The sequence below is a fragment of the Sebastes umbrosus genome, chromosome 3 (genome assembly GCF_015220745.1).
Source record: "Sebastes umbrosus isolate fSebUmb1 chromosome 3, fSebUmb1.pri, whole genome shotgun sequence".
NCBI classification, from domain to species: domain Eukaryota; kingdom Metazoa; phylum Chordata; class Actinopteri; order Perciformes; family Sebastidae; genus Sebastes; species Sebastes umbrosus.
In genome coordinates this window covers 36,246,928-36,263,526 of record NC_051271.1, presented here as the reverse complement: position 1 = coordinate 36,263,526, position 16,599 = coordinate 36,246,928, and the positions used below count along the sequence as shown (strand labels likewise).

The following is a 16,599-nucleotide window of genomic DNA, read 5'->3' as shown; positions in this document are numbered from 1 at the left end:
CTGATCCACGTGTCGCCGGACAACTTTACCATTTCCCAGTAACACTGTGAGGGAAACTGGTCCTGTGATCTCCTGTATCAGTCCTGGTACCCATTTAGGTCCACATCCATAGTTGTTGGTATAGACAGTGTCTGCTGCCACAAAGTTGCGTTCTTTGGCATGTTTGTCATGGTAGTTTTTTTGACTTGCTTGTTTTGCTTCCACTATTTGTTTCAGGTCTGGGTCAATGAGATCAAGTGTACACCTCAACTTCCTACCCATCATCATCTCAGCAGGTGACAGTCCCGTTGTGAAGCGATAGCTAAACAAAGCTCTGTTTAACTCTGTCTCCGATGTGTCACCTGTGCTCTTGTTCTTTTTTTTATGGTGCATTCTTTTTTTATTTATTTTTTTATTTAGTGAAGCAAGACAAAACAGGTGAAATTTGACAAGACAAACAGAAACAAACAAAAGAGAAAAATAAATAAATAAAATACATCGGGTGACATGACAGAATTAACTGGACAGGGCAATTCTAGGGAGGGGGCTGGCTGTCAGAGGTACAGTATCTACTGTCGCCCTTTTGTCCATTCTGAACAGCCTCCAGACCCGTCAGGAGAGAGCCTCTTCCGTGTCGGGAGAGGGATTTTCTTTTTCTTTTTCTCCCCTTATCTTTCCCTTCCTCCTTCCCAATTCATTTCTTTCTTCTTCTTCATTTATCTTAAACCAGACGTCAGGCCGCCCCATGTGCTCTTTTTCATGAGCTCTTTGAATGTTTGCACAGCTCTTTCAGGCAAGCCGTTAGATGAGGGGTGTTACGGTGCCGATGTGACATGTGTGATTCCATTTGGTGTCATAAACTCTTTTGTTAATACAAAATACTGGGCATTGTCAGACACAATCATCTCTGGGATACCATGTGTGCTGAAACTGTTTCTCAGACAGTTTATCGTTGCTTCTGATGTAGCGGAGGTCACCGGGTATACATCTAGCCATTTCGAGTGAGCATCTACAATCACTTAGAACATTTTACCATAAAAGGACCTGCATAATCAATGTGGAGTCCCGGGGTGCAGGGGTGCACACGCCGGTGTCTTTCTGTGTTCTTGGCATGTGGTGCGTGACTTTACCTTGTCCTCAATGTCAGTGTGCATTCGAGGCCACCACATGTAATCTCTTAACAGGCCTTTCATGCGGCTCATCCCAGGGTGCGACTGATGTAACTGCTCCGTAATAGAAGCTCGTCCCCTCTCTCACAAGGCGGGCTCCCCACAGCACACATCCATCCTGTACACTCAGCTCATGTTGTCTCTGTTTATAAGGCATAAAGTCTCTTTCTAGGTTATTTGGCCATCCTCTCAGGATTTACTCACGGACCCCGGAGAGTAGGGGATCCTTAGTTGTCCATTTTTGCAGCTGGTCTGATGTCGTTAATTGACTCTGCTCCTGGTCCAACATTAACACATGCTCCTGCGGTGCTGGACCTCTGGGTGTCTCTGGAAGTGGGAGACGGCTAAGAGCGTCTGCATTACCATTGTCTTTACCTGCTCTGTACATGATAACATACTCATATGCTCTTAACAGTACAGCCCATCTCATTATTCTCTGTGAAGTCATCTGTGGTACAGCTTTCATCTCATGGAATAAACTTATCAGTGGCTTATGATCTGTACAAATCACAAATGTTCTTCCATACAGATACTTGTGAAAATACTGTACTCCAAATATAACAGCTAATCCCTCTTTATCTAGCTGGGAATACTTATTTTCTGCAGCTGAACGCGTTCGTGATGCAAACCCTATAGGGTCTCTCCTCTCCATCTGACATGCGGTGAGCTAACACTGCTCCAACCCCGTATGGAGACGCATCACAGGCAAGTATCAGTTGTTTTGTTTCATCATAATGCACTAACACACTGCTGGATTGCAAAAGTTCTTTTGACTGTTTGAAAGCCCTTTCTTGCTCTGGCCCCCAAGACCACACTTCATCCTTTCTCATTAATTTGTACAGAGGTGCCAGTAATGTAGACAAGTTCGGGAGGAACTTATTGTTAAAGTTCAACAGTCCAAAATAAGCTTTGAGCTCAGTCACTGAGGTAGGTGTTGGCGCTTCCTGCGCCGTCCTGAGCTTTATACACACTGCACCTCACTCTGGGTAATCCTCTGTAGCCCTCTACTGGCTCTGGGCTGTAATAACAACCAACTGTCACTTCATTACAATTTCAAAAGCTAAACTACTAATAAATCCATCTGCTGATTATGAAATCTGTTCAGGAAGTGATCTTATTGATCTGTATTTAAAGCCATGAATCCACTTTATTCCTAGCCCCCATGATGCCTTGCGTGAATTATGTCCGTAACTTCCGGCGCGTCGTGTCACTGAACCGTTTTCCACGGTAATTGTCTATCCTAGACCGATTGTATTAAAAAATCTAGTGAAACATGTGTGAACACCACCTATTACAGCTCAAACGGGATAATGTGATCATAGCTCTGCCTTCTACTATGGAGGGATGGGAGGACGACCTGAAGAAGTGGCCTCAGATAACCTACACTAGCATATTTAGCTAATTTATTGGCTCCGTTGCTACAGACGGTGAAGAGATGAACAATCTGAAAAGCTCTGAGGCAGATCAGGACTTTCACAGTAACAAAGTTTTGTTTTCTACACACAGATAACTGTACTTAAACTATTTGTAGTCTAATGCTGCCCTGCACTCCGTGCCATGAACTGCCTTACAATTTAAACTGTACAGAAAACAGTAAAAGTAACTGGCTGTCATTAAACCAACGCTACAATGCTGAGTCCTCCCTACACATGAACTCATACCTGATGTTGTAAATGAGAAATCTGACTCAGGAGAGAGAAGTTGGTGGAGATGCAAAAGACCCTTTATTTGCATAAAAGATCTGAGCCTTGCGTCTCTGCAGTCAACACAAGAACTGATTCATATTTTCGAGTACATCAGCATAACAAACATAACACACACCCTTAATTAAGGAAAAGATCCCCAGCTGTACAGAAGTGCAATTGTCCCCCAACGCGATTGGTCAAATGTCCACAGTCAAAAGTGAAGTAGTAGCTCCCTCAAGTGGCCAGACTGTGCTATGAGCACTAGAGCATGGCAGAATCAGGAATGGCGCCCTCGAGTGGTTAAATGGTTTTATGAGCACCAGAGCAAGGCAGTGTGGGAAGTGGTGACCCCAAGTGGTCAAACTATGTTGCAAGCACCAGAATGTTGTTATTTAGTAGTCAGCATGTAGATTTATAATATAATAGGCATATATTCACCAAATATATGAAATATGGAGCAGACTCAGTCTTCATTTAGAACCCTGATATGGTGAATCCAGAAGAAAGACATGATACTTTATTGGTTTCTGTTATTATTCAATGTGTTTGTTTATCATGCGAGCACAAATGTCATTTTATGTGTAGGACTTCTTTAATTATTTTTGTGATGTGTGGTGTCACCATTTTCAGATAACATTTTATGTACTCTTCAGCAGAGCAGCACCAGAGTACTTCTGCCAACTGGGTGTAACTTTATAGATGCAGCCTGACAGTTCCATCATTTTCCACTAATGTGATGTTTGACTTAGGTTAATTTCAGAAATATAGCAAACAATTCAAGACAGCAGACGCATACACCATAAAACATCCCATCAGCTGCTATACCTGTCCCTTTATACCTATAGATCTTTAACATTTTCTTTGTATATGATTACAGGGGAGAGTGCAAACAAAGGCCCCCATTACTGGAAAATATGCAGTCCAGGAAGAGTCTACAATACGGCTCACCCCCATTCACCCCAAATGTTGCAGACTGTTGATATCATCTGTATTCATTCCATATGTGACATTGGCCATTACAGATTTAAATTGTCTATTAATTGTGATACCTATTGAAGCCATTTAATTATGGTGCTATAAAAACAGAATCTCAAGTATATTTGTGTAAGCAAATGCTACATAATTCATGTCATTCATTCACTTGTTACTGGACAGATTTTTTTTCAACGAAATACGGCTTATTCTATCAAAAGTATACTTGTACGAGAATGCTTTTTCTTCCCAAATGCCATTGATTTATATTTGTCACTTCTGTCTTTACAAAGTCCCTTATGACTATTGGGAGGCTGATTAAAAGTAGTTTAATATTTCTGAGGCTGATTAAAGCTACTTTAATGTTTCTATTGCTATAAATGCAAAATTATCTGATATCATTGTACTATAGGTGCATGCAAGTAATCTGGTACTCTGTGTCCCTATTTTTTTATGAAAACAAATATACCCCTATTGTTGCATTCATTAATTGATATTCCACAACTCATTGTTACTGTAACACAGACCATTTTAATGAACAAAGTGCATGAAATGGGGAACACTTAGAAAAAAACACAGAACTGTAGTGTGGACAAGTATCACTGAACATGACTAAGAATGAAATGTCATAACAATATGAACATTAATATATACAAGAAAATGAAAACTATTTAGTTTGTCCGATTAGATGCAATTCTTTTAAGAGTCTTTCCTCCAGATCACCTTATTGGACAAATTACTGGCAACAACACAGCAGTACAGTTTAAAAGACTATTTACAATACAATGCAACTGTACCATATTTACAGATATATACAGCATATTAACAGCTTATCACTCCAACTTGTCCACAACAGAGGTGAAGTGTTTGTATGTCAAATGCAGTATGTAAGCCAGCATGCTTTTCTGGGTATTCTGACCCACAATCCTCTGTGCAGTGGATATATGAGCAAGAGGGTCAAAGTTCAAGGTCCGTCCTTCCCTTTAACACCTTTGTCCCTGCTGTACTGGGTGTGGGCACATACTCCATCAGAGGGTAGTCTGGTGGAGCGAGGATGGCTGGCTGGTGTGGTGCTGGAGGGAGGTCAGCAGATCAGACCGGGCCACCTTCTTCCATTGCTCCATGATCCAGTTCTGATGCTCACGTGCCCATTGTAGGCGCTTTTGGCGGTGGTCACGGGTCAGCATGGGCACCGTGACCGGGCTGCGGCTACGCAGCCCCATACGCAACAAACTGCGATGCACTGTGTGTTCTGACACCTTTCTATCAGAACCAGCATTAACTTGTTCAGCAGTTTGAGCTCCAGTAGCTCTTCTATTGGATCGGACAACACGGACCAGCCTTCACTCCCCACATGCATCAATGAGCCTCGGGTCTGACCCTGTCGCCGGTTCACCGGTTTTCCTTCCTTGGACCACTTTTGGTAGGTCCTGACCACTGCAGACTGGGAACATCCCACAAGAGCTGCAGTTCTGGAGATGCTCTGACCCAGTCGTCTAGCCATCACTATTTGGCCCTTGTCAAAGTCGCTAGCCCATTTTTTCTGTTTCCAACACATCAACTTCAAGGACAAAATGTTCCTTTGCTGTTTAATATATCCCACCCACTGCCAGGTGCCATTGTAACGAGATAATCCATGTTATTCACTTCACCTGTCAGTGGTCTTAATGTTGTGGCTGATCAGTGTATATTTGTCTACCAGGAACTTAAATATCTTGAATGCATGGCTACTTTCCTGGTTCATAGTAGTTCATAGCAGCATTTAGTTACAGAAAGTCAGTTGAACAAGTTAAAAAGACTGAGCTACTTGGCATTGTGTTGGATGTTAGACTGACGTGGACTGAACACATTGATAATATTGTAACTAAACTGAGTACGAGCATTGTTGTGATCAGGAAATGTTCTGGGTAAACAGATCAGAGCTGCCAGATTAGCTCTCCATTGGTCAATGCGCACAAATGTTTTTCTAATGTACTGTAAAGTCTCATGGCTTCCTGTAGAGAGCAGATTACATTCCAGTCTTCTGATCTTCTTCAGTAATGTCTTACATGACAGGAAACCACAGTATTTTACTGACCAAGTAGTGTACATCAGTAGAGAACATACTAAACTAAACTATTTACCACTAAGCTGCAACAAACTTCCCAAATATATACTGCAAGATTTTAACAAACTTTGACTACCTTTAAATCCAGGTTCAATAATCTATGTTTTCCAATGCCACTGACTGAACCTCAAGCACTGATTATTCACCTTACACTTAAATATTTACTCCTTACTCCTATTTAATCCTCTTTTTTCTTTTCTCACATTTTATTAATTTCTTCTTCTATACTCACTGTTTCATGTGGTTCGTGCATTTTCCTTTGTGTATATGTACTATTCAAATAAATGTGCCTGTCTTGGCTTGGAGCCAGCAGGAATCATATCATTCTTGTTTCTGTCACATCATTTATTACATATAGGTCAATGTGCGATTTGATGAAATCCCAAAATGTCAGATATAAAGAAATAATTAAAACTTAATGGAATAATCATGAACAAACAAAGTAAAATATCAGTGAACCAATATATTGTGAAATAATTTGAAGTTAGTAAAACATGTCTTAATGAAATTAGTTCTTTTTAAAATTATTTTTATACTTCAAGAATATATTTTCATTTATTAATAATAATAAGTCTTTTCCAAAACGCACACATGACCTGGGGTTGGAAATCTTGAGAAAAAAAAGACAATAGGTATGCAAACAGTCATGATAATGACTTAGTATATGTCCCAGATATATGTGACATGTGGGAAAAAGTTTTTCCAGATGACCACATGCTGGCTTGTTTGTCACAGTATTATCACTTTCATTAGGTTCATTCAGATCTTCTGAACTTCCAATGCTAGTTCCCACCTCTGTTTCACTTTTATTTTCTGTTTGAATTCAACCCTTAAATTCCCAGTGAAACAGACGTTAGAGCATCTTTAGCGTCTGTAACCTATTCCCCAGTGAAACGGAATATTTGAGCGGTGTACAGTAAGAGGGATTTAAATCAAATCCTTCACATTTGATTGGACCGCTAAAAAGTTGGCGGGCTTAGAATGTAGTGTGAAACAGAGCTACTGTAGACTGTGGCTCCATAAGTTGCAGATTGATGGATGGATGGATGTCATGATGATATTATTATTGGTTGGTCCTAGCTTACATAAGCACACATCATATTTTGGTTTTACAGGAATAAAAGATTGTAATATATAAATAAGAAGAAATTGATTTTTTTTGCATATATTGTTAAATAGGTGCACAATATGACTGGGGATATGATCTAAAAGGGTTAAAAAGGCATTTTTATCATTAATCTCGACTTTAAGGTAAATGGTCAGCCTGTTCAGCAGCTCGAGTGTCTTTAATGTGTGTACAGTTTATTCAGTGTCAGTTTGTCCCGTTTTTCTGACTTCTGTATCCATCCCTGCTTTATTTCCGGGAAGTCCCCGTATTAACTGTACACCTCAAACCTTGCTCTCCTCTCCCTGAGCATTTACAGGAAATGGCAGCACTTCTTCCAAACTGCAGATCCTACTGCACAAAGCTCTCCCCTCCCTTCAGTATTTACAAGAAATGGCAGCAGTTCTCTGCATGTCCTCATGATACTGAGCTCTTCTGCTCTACAGTGACTTCATATATTCATTAAACGTATTCAAGATTGTTGATATATTTTAATGTATGCCATAAAGGATGTTAAAGACCTTGCGTAACATGAACATTTTCTTTGACAGATTAAATGAAAGCTATTGTTTCTGCCTTAGAGAATAAAACAGTCAATATTAAATAAATACATCAGACATTATGAAATAAATAATTGGATTTGAATAAATAGAACAAAATATATAAATGTACCAGAAATTATGAAAAGTTATTGCAACTCATTGCTGTGAAATTGTTTTTTTTTAAATTATTTGTTTTGTTTGTCATGAAAAGTGTCGTTATGAAATGAAAAAGTAATTTGAAAATGGCAGTTTACAAAATAATAATAGCAATAATTGAATACAAATGAAATCCAGTGAAAAACAAAACAAAAACATTTCACAAAAATAAGTTGATAAGCTATTGAATCGTTTAATACATTTCATATATATTTCATTCAAAATGATTAAAGACTGCATATTGTGTTTTGAATATATTCTTATTTATACCCCATCTATTTAAATATCCTTCAATAACAGACAACAACCAGATAAAGATTTAGTTTTACTGTCATCGTGTGCAGATATAGTGGGTGTGGTTTAGCACAGCCTTTCAAAAGGAGCTGCAGGAGACGCTCTGAACTCAGTTCAGCTGCAGAATCGACTCCGTACTCTTTAACCCAAACAAGAACAGAACTTATTACCATCCAAACATGGCCAGCAACTTCGGTAAGTGACATGATAAAGTATCCATGTTTTAAAGTACAGTTATTTTAACAGGGATCACTGCTGAATCTAATTTTTACATAATGTACTTCTGTAGACTAATACTTCTATAAACTTAAACTGAGTAGGACTGCAAATACATTATTTTATTATTCTGACCTAACCTTTAGTTCTAAATTCATAATCTGATTACAAATTCTGGAGCTCTACTTTTCAATAAAAAATAGGATTTCTTGGTCACTAGTAAAATGTTTGAGTCAGATGAATGCTATTTAATTCTTTTTTTTTGTCATGTATTGTTATTTCTGTCTTTTGGTTCAGCTGAAGCTTTTCTCTAGTGTATTGGGTGATGTCACAGAGACAAACTGTTATATTATTAACCTTTTTATTTTAAAGGGGACATATCATGCTCATCTTCAGGTTCATACTTGTATTTTGGGTTTCTACTAGAACATGTTTATATGCTTTAATGTTCAAACAACACATCATTTTCCTCATACTGTAATAAACCTGTATACACCCTCTATCAGAAACGCTCCGTTTTAGTGCATTTCAACGGAATGGCAACAGAATTGCGTTGTTAAGAAACAGCTCAGGTCCATGTGTATTTCCTGTCAGCTGATGTCATTCACATACACTGCAGCAGGAAATAAACTGGGACACATTTAGAATGTTTACGCTTAAAGCTGTGAAATAGTTGAAATATTGTAGATTTGTGACATCACAAATGGACAGAAATCCTAACGGCTTGTTTCAAACGCACAGTTTCTGAATACGGGCTGTGTGTATTTATCTGTGGATTGAGTGTTTTGATACTTTCACAGTATACTTTCACAAATGGAGAGTTTGCAAAAGGAACGTTTGACTTTCCCACATTGTAGAAATTATGATTGGAACCTCCAACAAACTCCTTTTTTGGCCCTGACAAAGCAGCAGAATAGATATTTCTTTACTCCTATCTTTTTATGTACAATGTATGTACAACCAGGTCTAGATCCTTATTCTGTTTCACTCATTCTTCCACACAGGATGGAGCAGAGAAAATAAGGAGGAGGTGAGGATAGTGCTGGTGGGGAAGACTGGCATTGGGAAGAGTGCCACTGGAAACACCATTCTGGGACGACAGTGCTTTGAATCAAAGTTCAGTGCAAAGTCGATGACTGTAGACTGTACCAAGGGCAAAGCTGAGGTGGACGGGCAACAGGTTGCTGTTATCGACACCCCGGGCCTGTTCGACACCAGGCATGGCATGGATAAAACAACTAAAGACATCAGCCAGTGTATCTCTTACGCTTCTCCTGGACCCCATGTGTTCCTGGTGGTCATCATGCTGGGCAGATACACTGAAGAGGAAAAGCAGACAGTGCAAAGGATTCAAGAAATCTTTGGCCAGGCTGCAGACAGATACAGCATGGTTCTCTTCACTCATGGAGATCTTCTTGAAGACACAACTATTGAGGACTTTTTGACGGAAAGCTCAGAGCTGCAGGAACTCGTGTTCAGATGTAATGGCCAGTACCATGTCTTCAATAATAAGCTGAAGGATCGCCGCTCTCAGGTCACTGAGCTGCTCCAGAAGATCAGAAATTTAGTCCAGAAGAACGGAGGAAGCCACTACACCAACGAGATGTTCCAAGAAGCCGAGAGGGCAATCGAAGAGGAGAAACAACGCATCCTGAAAGAGAAAGAAGAGCAAATACGCAAAGAAAAAGAGGAAATTGAGAGAAAACTACAAGAGAAATATGAAAAAGAGATGAAGAAAATGAATGAACAACTCCAGGCTGAGAGAGAGAGGGAGAGGAAAGAGAGAGAGGAGGAGAGGAAGAGGGAGAAGCAGGATATGAATGAGGAGAGAAAGAGGGAGAAGGAGGAGAGAGAAGTAGAGAGAAAGAGAGAGAGAGAGGAGAAAGAAAGGGAGATGACAAACATGATGAATCAAATAAATAAACAGCATGACAGAGAACTGAGAAAGGAGGTAGAGAAGTTGCAGGTCAGGCATGAAACCGAGGCCAGAGAGGAAGCTGAGGAGTTTAATCCATTATATCCTCTGGTAAAAGCTGGTGAACTCGCAGTTCAGGCTGGCAAAACGATAGTTGGAGGAGTTAAACTTTTGGGAAAGGCAATTGGATCCTTGTTCAAATAATGAGTGGTTCAGGCTTAAACAGAGGAACCCTCCAGAATCTCCCCTACACAGGAATATATGAAATAAAATAAAAATAAAAAATTTAATCCACAGTTAATCAGCTGTTCAAGTTAACGTTACATCTTTACAAAACGTTTGCTTCTGTAACATCAGATTAGAGCTAGCTAACGTTCCTTATTGTTAGCTAATCTATAAACTAATGTTAGCTTATTGATGTTCATATCTAACATGATATTGTGTTTAAAACATGAAATGTATGATACGTATTGAAAGTGATATGTGGCTAATAATGCAAACAATAAAACTGATGTCATGTCTTGGTTATGCTATTAGATTATATAGTTTTTTATAATTGCTGTATTGTCACCATTATTTCAATAAATTCAGATCATAACCAATATTATTTATTGTTATCATTATTTATTTATGTACTACTATTTGCCTTTTATTCTGATTGTTCTTATTAGTGAGTACATAATAGTAATAACAGTAGCAGTGTTAGCGGTAGCCTATAGACTGAAAGCATTAATTATATTATATTATATTATATTATATTATATTATATTATATTATATTATACAGGGACCTTTACTTCAAAACGTTTAAACTTTAAGTCTTTTCCAATCTTGAGAAAAAAAAGACAATAAGTATGCAAACAGTCATGATAATGACTTAGTGTACGTCCCGGAAATATGTGAGATGAGAATTTTTTTCCCCCGATGACCACATGCTGGCTTGTTTGTCACAACAGTAAAATAAAAAAAATAAGAAGTAATTGTTTTGTTTTTTTTGCATATATTGTTAAATAGGTGCACAATATGACTGGGGATATGATCTAAAAGGGTTAAAAAGGCATTTTTATCATTAATCTCGACTTTATGTCGACATTAATGGTCAGCCTGTTCAGCAGGTCGAGTGTCTTTAATGTGTGTACAGTTTATTCAGTGTCAGTTTGTCACCTGTTTTTCTGACTTCTGTATCCACCCCTGCTTTATTTCCAGGAAGTCCCCGTGTTATCTGTACACCTCAAACCTTGCTCTCCCCTCTCTGAGCATTTACAAGAAATGGCAGCACTTCTCTGCAGGTCCTCATGATACTGAGCTCTTCTGCTCCACCTATCTGATGAAAATGGAACAGCTGGTTAAAATGTGTCCCGCTCTATAGAGACATTTGGTTGACATTTATCAGAGTACTCTACAGCTGCTATGCAGTTTGACTAACAGTGACTTAATATATTTATTAAATTTATTTCAGACTGTTGGTATATTTTAATGTATGCCACAAAGGATGTTAAAGACCTTGGGTAACATGAACATTTTCTTTAACTGATTAAATGAAAGCTATTGTTTTCTCGGTCCGTGTAGGATGGATTAGCCTAATGTGGGACATTTTTTTTAATTTTCAGACTTCTGGAATATATTGTGATATGAAGCTAATACATTATATCCATACCCAGTAGCACTCTGAAATCTCCAGGATGTGTCCTAATCTAACCGAAAAAGGAAATGCAGATATCACATTCATAAAAGAAATGGTGGACATATCAGTACTTTTAGTGCCAAATTGTCTCAGACAAATTTCCTGATGTGTGACAGTCATGTCCAAAATGTGGGACACTGAAAAATGTGTGTACAGTTTATTCAGTGTCAGTTTGTCCCGTTTTTCTGACTTCTGTATCCATCCCTGCTTTATTTCCGGGAAGTCCCCGTATTAACTGTACACCTCAAACCTTGCTCTCCTCTCCCTGAGCATTTACAGGAAATGGCAGCACTTCTTCCAAACTGCAGATCCTACTGCACAAAGCTCTCCCCTCCCTTCAGTATTTACAAGAAATGGCAGCAGTTCTCTGCATGTCCTCATGATACTGAGCTCTTCTGCTCTACAGTGACTTCATATATTCATTAAACGTATTCAAGATTGTTGATATATTTTAATGTATGCCATAAAGGATGTTAAAGACCTTGCGTAACATGAACATTTTCTTTGACAGATTAAATGAAAGCTATTGTTTCTGCCTTAGAGAATAAAACAGTCAATATTAAATAAATACATCAGACATTATGAAATAAATAATTGGATTTGAATAAATAGAACAAAATATATAAATGTACCAGAAATTATGAAAAGTTATTGCAACTCATTGCTGTGAAATTGTTTTTTTTTAAATTATTTGTTTTGTTTGTCATGAAAAGTGTCATTATGAAATGAAAAAGTAATTTGAAAATGGCAGTTTACAAAATAATAATAGCAATAATTGAATACAAATGAAATCCAGTGAAAAACCAAACAAAAACATTTCACAAAAATAAGTTGATAAACTTTTGAGTTTAATAAATTTAATTTATATTTCATTCAAAATGATTAAAGACTGTATATTGTGTTTTGAATATATTCTCATTTATACCCCATCTATTAAGATATCCTTCAATAACAGACAACAACCAGATAAAGATTTAGTTTTACTGTCATCGTGTGCAGCTATAGTGGGTGTGGTTCAGCACAGCCTTTCAAAAGGAGCAGCAGGAAACACTCTGAACTCAGTTCAGCTGCAGAATCGACTCCGTACTCTTTAACCCAAACAAGAACAGAACTTATTACCATCCAAACATGGCCAGCAACTTCGGTAAGTGACATGATAAAGTATCCATGTTTTAAAGTACAGTTATTTTAACAGGGATCACTGCTGAATCTAATTTTATGTTATGTACTTCTGTAGACTAATACTTCTATAAACGTATACTGAGTAGGACTGCAAATACATTATTTTATTATTCTGACCTAACCTTTAGTTCTAAATTCATAATCTGATTGCAAATTCTGGAGCTCTACTTTTCAATAAAAAATAGGATTTCTTGGTCACTAGTAAAATGTTTGAGTCAGATGAATGCTATTTAATTCTTTTTTTTTGTCATGTATTGTTATTTCTGTCTTTTGGTTCAGCTGAAGCTTTTCTCTAGTGTATTGGGTGATGTCACAGAGACAAACTGTTATATTATTAACCTTTTTATTTTAAAGGGGACATATCATGCTCATCTTCAGGTTCATACTTGTATTTTGGGTTTCTACTAGAACATGTTTATATGCTTTAATGTTCAAACAACACATCATTTTCCTCATACTGTAATAAACCTGTATACACCCTCTATCAGAAACGCTCCGTTTTAGTGCATTTCAACGGAATGGCAACAGAATTGCGTTGTTAAGAAACAGCTCAGGTCCATGTGTATTTCCTGTCAGCTGATGTCATTCACATACACTGCAGCAGGAAATAAACTGGGACACATTTAGAATGTTTACGCTTAAAGCTGTGAAATAGTTGAAATATTGTAGATTTGTGACATCACAAATGGACAGAAATCCTAACGGCTTGTTTCAAACGCACAGTTTCTGAATACGGGCTGTGTGTATTTATCTGTGGATTGAGTGTTTTGATACTTTCACAGTATACTTTCACAAATGGAGAGTTTGCAAAAGGAACGTTTGACTTTCCCACATTGTAGAAATTATGATTGGAACCTCCAACAAACTCCTTTTTTGGCCCTGACAAAGCAGCAGAATAGATATTTCTTTACTCCTATCTTTTTATGTACAATGTATGTACAACCAGGTCTAGATCCTTATTCTGTTTCACTCATTCTTCCACACAGGATGGAGCAGAGAAAATAAGGAGGAGGTGAGGATAGTGCTGGTGGGGAAGACTGGCATTGGGAAGAGTGCCACTGGAAACACCATTCTGGGACGACAGTGCTTTGAATCAAAGTTCAGTGCAAAGTCGATGACTGTAGACTGTACCAAGGGCAAAGCTGAGGTGGACGGGCAACAGGTTGCTGTTATCGACACCCCGGGCCTGTTCGACACCAGGCATGGCATGGATAAAACAACTAAAGACATCAGCCAGTGTATCTCTTACGCTTCTCCTGGACCCCATGTGTTCCTGGTGGTCATCATGCTGGGCAGATACACTGAAGAGGAAAAGCAGACAGTGCAAAGGATTCAAGAAATCTTTGGCCAGGCTGCAGACAGATACAGCATGGTTCTCTTCACTCATGGAGATCTTCTTGAAGACACAACTATTGAGGACTTTTTGACGGAAAGCTCAGAGCTGCAGGAACTCGTGTTCAGATGTAATGGCCAGTACCATGTCTTCAATAATAAGCTGAAGGATCGCCGCTCTCAGGTCACTGAGCTGCTCCAGAAGATCAGAAATTTAGTCCAGAAGAACGGAGGAAGCCACTACACCAACGAGATGTTCCAAGAAGCCGAGAGGGCAATCGAAGAGGAGAAACAACGCATCCTGAAAGAGAAAGAAGAGCAAATACGCAAAGAAAAAGAGGAAATTGAGAGAAAACTACAAGAGAAATATGAAAAAGAGATGAAGAAAATGAATGAACAACTCCAGGCTGAGAGAGAGAGGGAGAGGAAAGAGAGAGAGGAGGAGGAGAAGAGGGAGAAGCAGGAGATGAATGAGGAGAGAAAGAGGGAGAAGGAGGAGAGAGAAGCAGAGAGAAAGAGAGAGAGAGAGGAGAAAGAAAGGGAGATGACAAACATGATGAATCAAATAAATAAACAGCATGACAGAGAACTGAGAAAGGAGATAGAGAAGTTGCAGTCCAGGCATGAAACCGAGGCCAGAGAGGAAGCTGAGGAGTTTAATCCATTATATCCTCTGGTAAAAGCTGGTGAACTCGCAGTTCAGGCTGGCAAAACGATAGTTGGAGGAGTTAAACTTTTGGGAAAGGCAATTGGATCCTTGTTCAAATAATGAGTGGTTCAGGCTTAAACAGAGGAACCCTCCAGAATCTCCCCCACACAGGAATATATGAAATAAAATAAAAATAAAAAATTTAATCCACAGTTAATCAGCTGTTCAAGTTAACGTTACATCTTTACAAAACGTTTGCTTCTGTAACATCAGATTAGAGCTAGCTAACGTTCCTTATTGTTAGCTAATCTATAAACTAATGTTAGCTTATTGATGTTCATATCTAACATGATATTGTGTTTAAAACATGAAATGTATGATACGTATTGAAAGTGATATGTGGCTAATAATGCAAACAATAAAACTGATGTCATGTCTTGGTTATGCTATTAGATTATATAGTTTTTTATAATTGCTGTATTGTCACCATTATTTCAATAAATTCAGATCATAACCAATATTATTTATTGTTATCATTATTTATTTATGTACTACTATTTGCCTTTTATTCTGATTGTTCTTATTAGTGAGTACATAATAGTAATAACAGTAGCAGTGTTAGCGGTAGCCTATAGACTGAAAGCATTAATTATATTATATTATATTATATTATATTATATTATATTATATTATATTATACAGGGACCTTTACTTCAAAACGTTTAAACTTTAAGTCTTTTCCAATCTTGAGAAAAAAAAGACAATAAGTATGCAAACAGTCATGATAATGACTTAGTGTACGTCCCGGAAATATGTGAGATGAGAATTTTTTTCCCCCGATGACCACATGCTGGCTTGTTTGTCACAACAGTAAAATAAAAAAAATAAGAAGTAATTGTTTTGTTTTTTTTTGCATATATTGTTAAATAGGTGCACAATATGACTGGGGATATGATCTAAAAGGGTTAAAAAGGCATTTTTATCATTAATCTCGACTTTATGTCGACATTAATGGTCAGCCTGTTCAGCAGGTCGAGTGTCTTTAATGTGTGTACAGTTTATTCAGTGTCAGTTTGTCACCTGTTTTTCTGACTTCTGTATCCACCCCTGCTTTATTTCCAGGAAGTCCCCGTGTTATCTGTACACCTCAAACCTTGCTCTCCCCTCTCTGAGCATTTACAAGAAATGGCAGCACTTCTCTGCAGGTCCTCATGATACTGAGCTCTTCTGCTCCACCTATCTGATGAAAATGGAACAGCTGGTTAAAATGTGTCCCGCTCTATAGAGACATTTGGTTGACATTTATCAGAGTACTCTACAGCTGCTATGCAGTTTGACTAACAGTGACTTAATATATTTATTAAATTTATTTCAGACTGTTGGTATATTTTAATGTATGCCACAAAGGATGTTAAAGACCTTGGGTAACATGAACATTTTCTTTAACTGATTAAATGAAAGCTATTGTTTTCTCGGTCCGTGTAGGATGGATTAGCCTAATGTGGGACATTTTTTTTAATTTTCAGACTTCTGGAATATATTGTGATATGAAGCTAATACATTATATCCATACCCAGTAGCACTCTGAAATCTCCAGGATGTGTCCTAATCTA

The 16,599-nt window shown here is 38.1% G+C and overlaps 2 protein-coding genes across 2 annotated transcripts; both read left to right on the top strand.

Moving 5' to 3' along the window:
* Positions 1-8,095: 8,095 nt before the first annotated feature.
* LOC119486025 (GTPase IMAP family member 9-like) lies at positions 8,096-10,744 on the top strand. The gene is made up of 2 exons (XM_037765921.1): positions 8,096-8,204; positions 9,230-10,744. Exons 1-2 carry the CDS (start codon positions 8,189-8,191, stop codon positions 10,342-10,344), a joined length of 1,131 nt encoding a protein of 376 aa, XP_037621849.1. The 5' UTR covers positions 8,096-8,188; the 3' UTR covers positions 10,345-10,744.
* Positions 10,745-12,822: 2,078 nt separating this feature from the next.
* LOC119486024 (GTPase IMAP family member 9-like) lies at positions 12,823-15,506 on the top strand. The gene is made up of 2 exons (XM_037765920.1): positions 12,823-12,967; positions 13,992-15,506. Exons 1-2 carry the CDS (start codon positions 12,952-12,954, stop codon positions 15,104-15,106), a joined length of 1,131 nt encoding a protein of 376 aa, XP_037621848.1. The 5' UTR covers positions 12,823-12,951; the 3' UTR covers positions 15,107-15,506.
* The last annotated feature ends 1,093 nt before the right edge of the window (positions 15,507-16,599 follow it).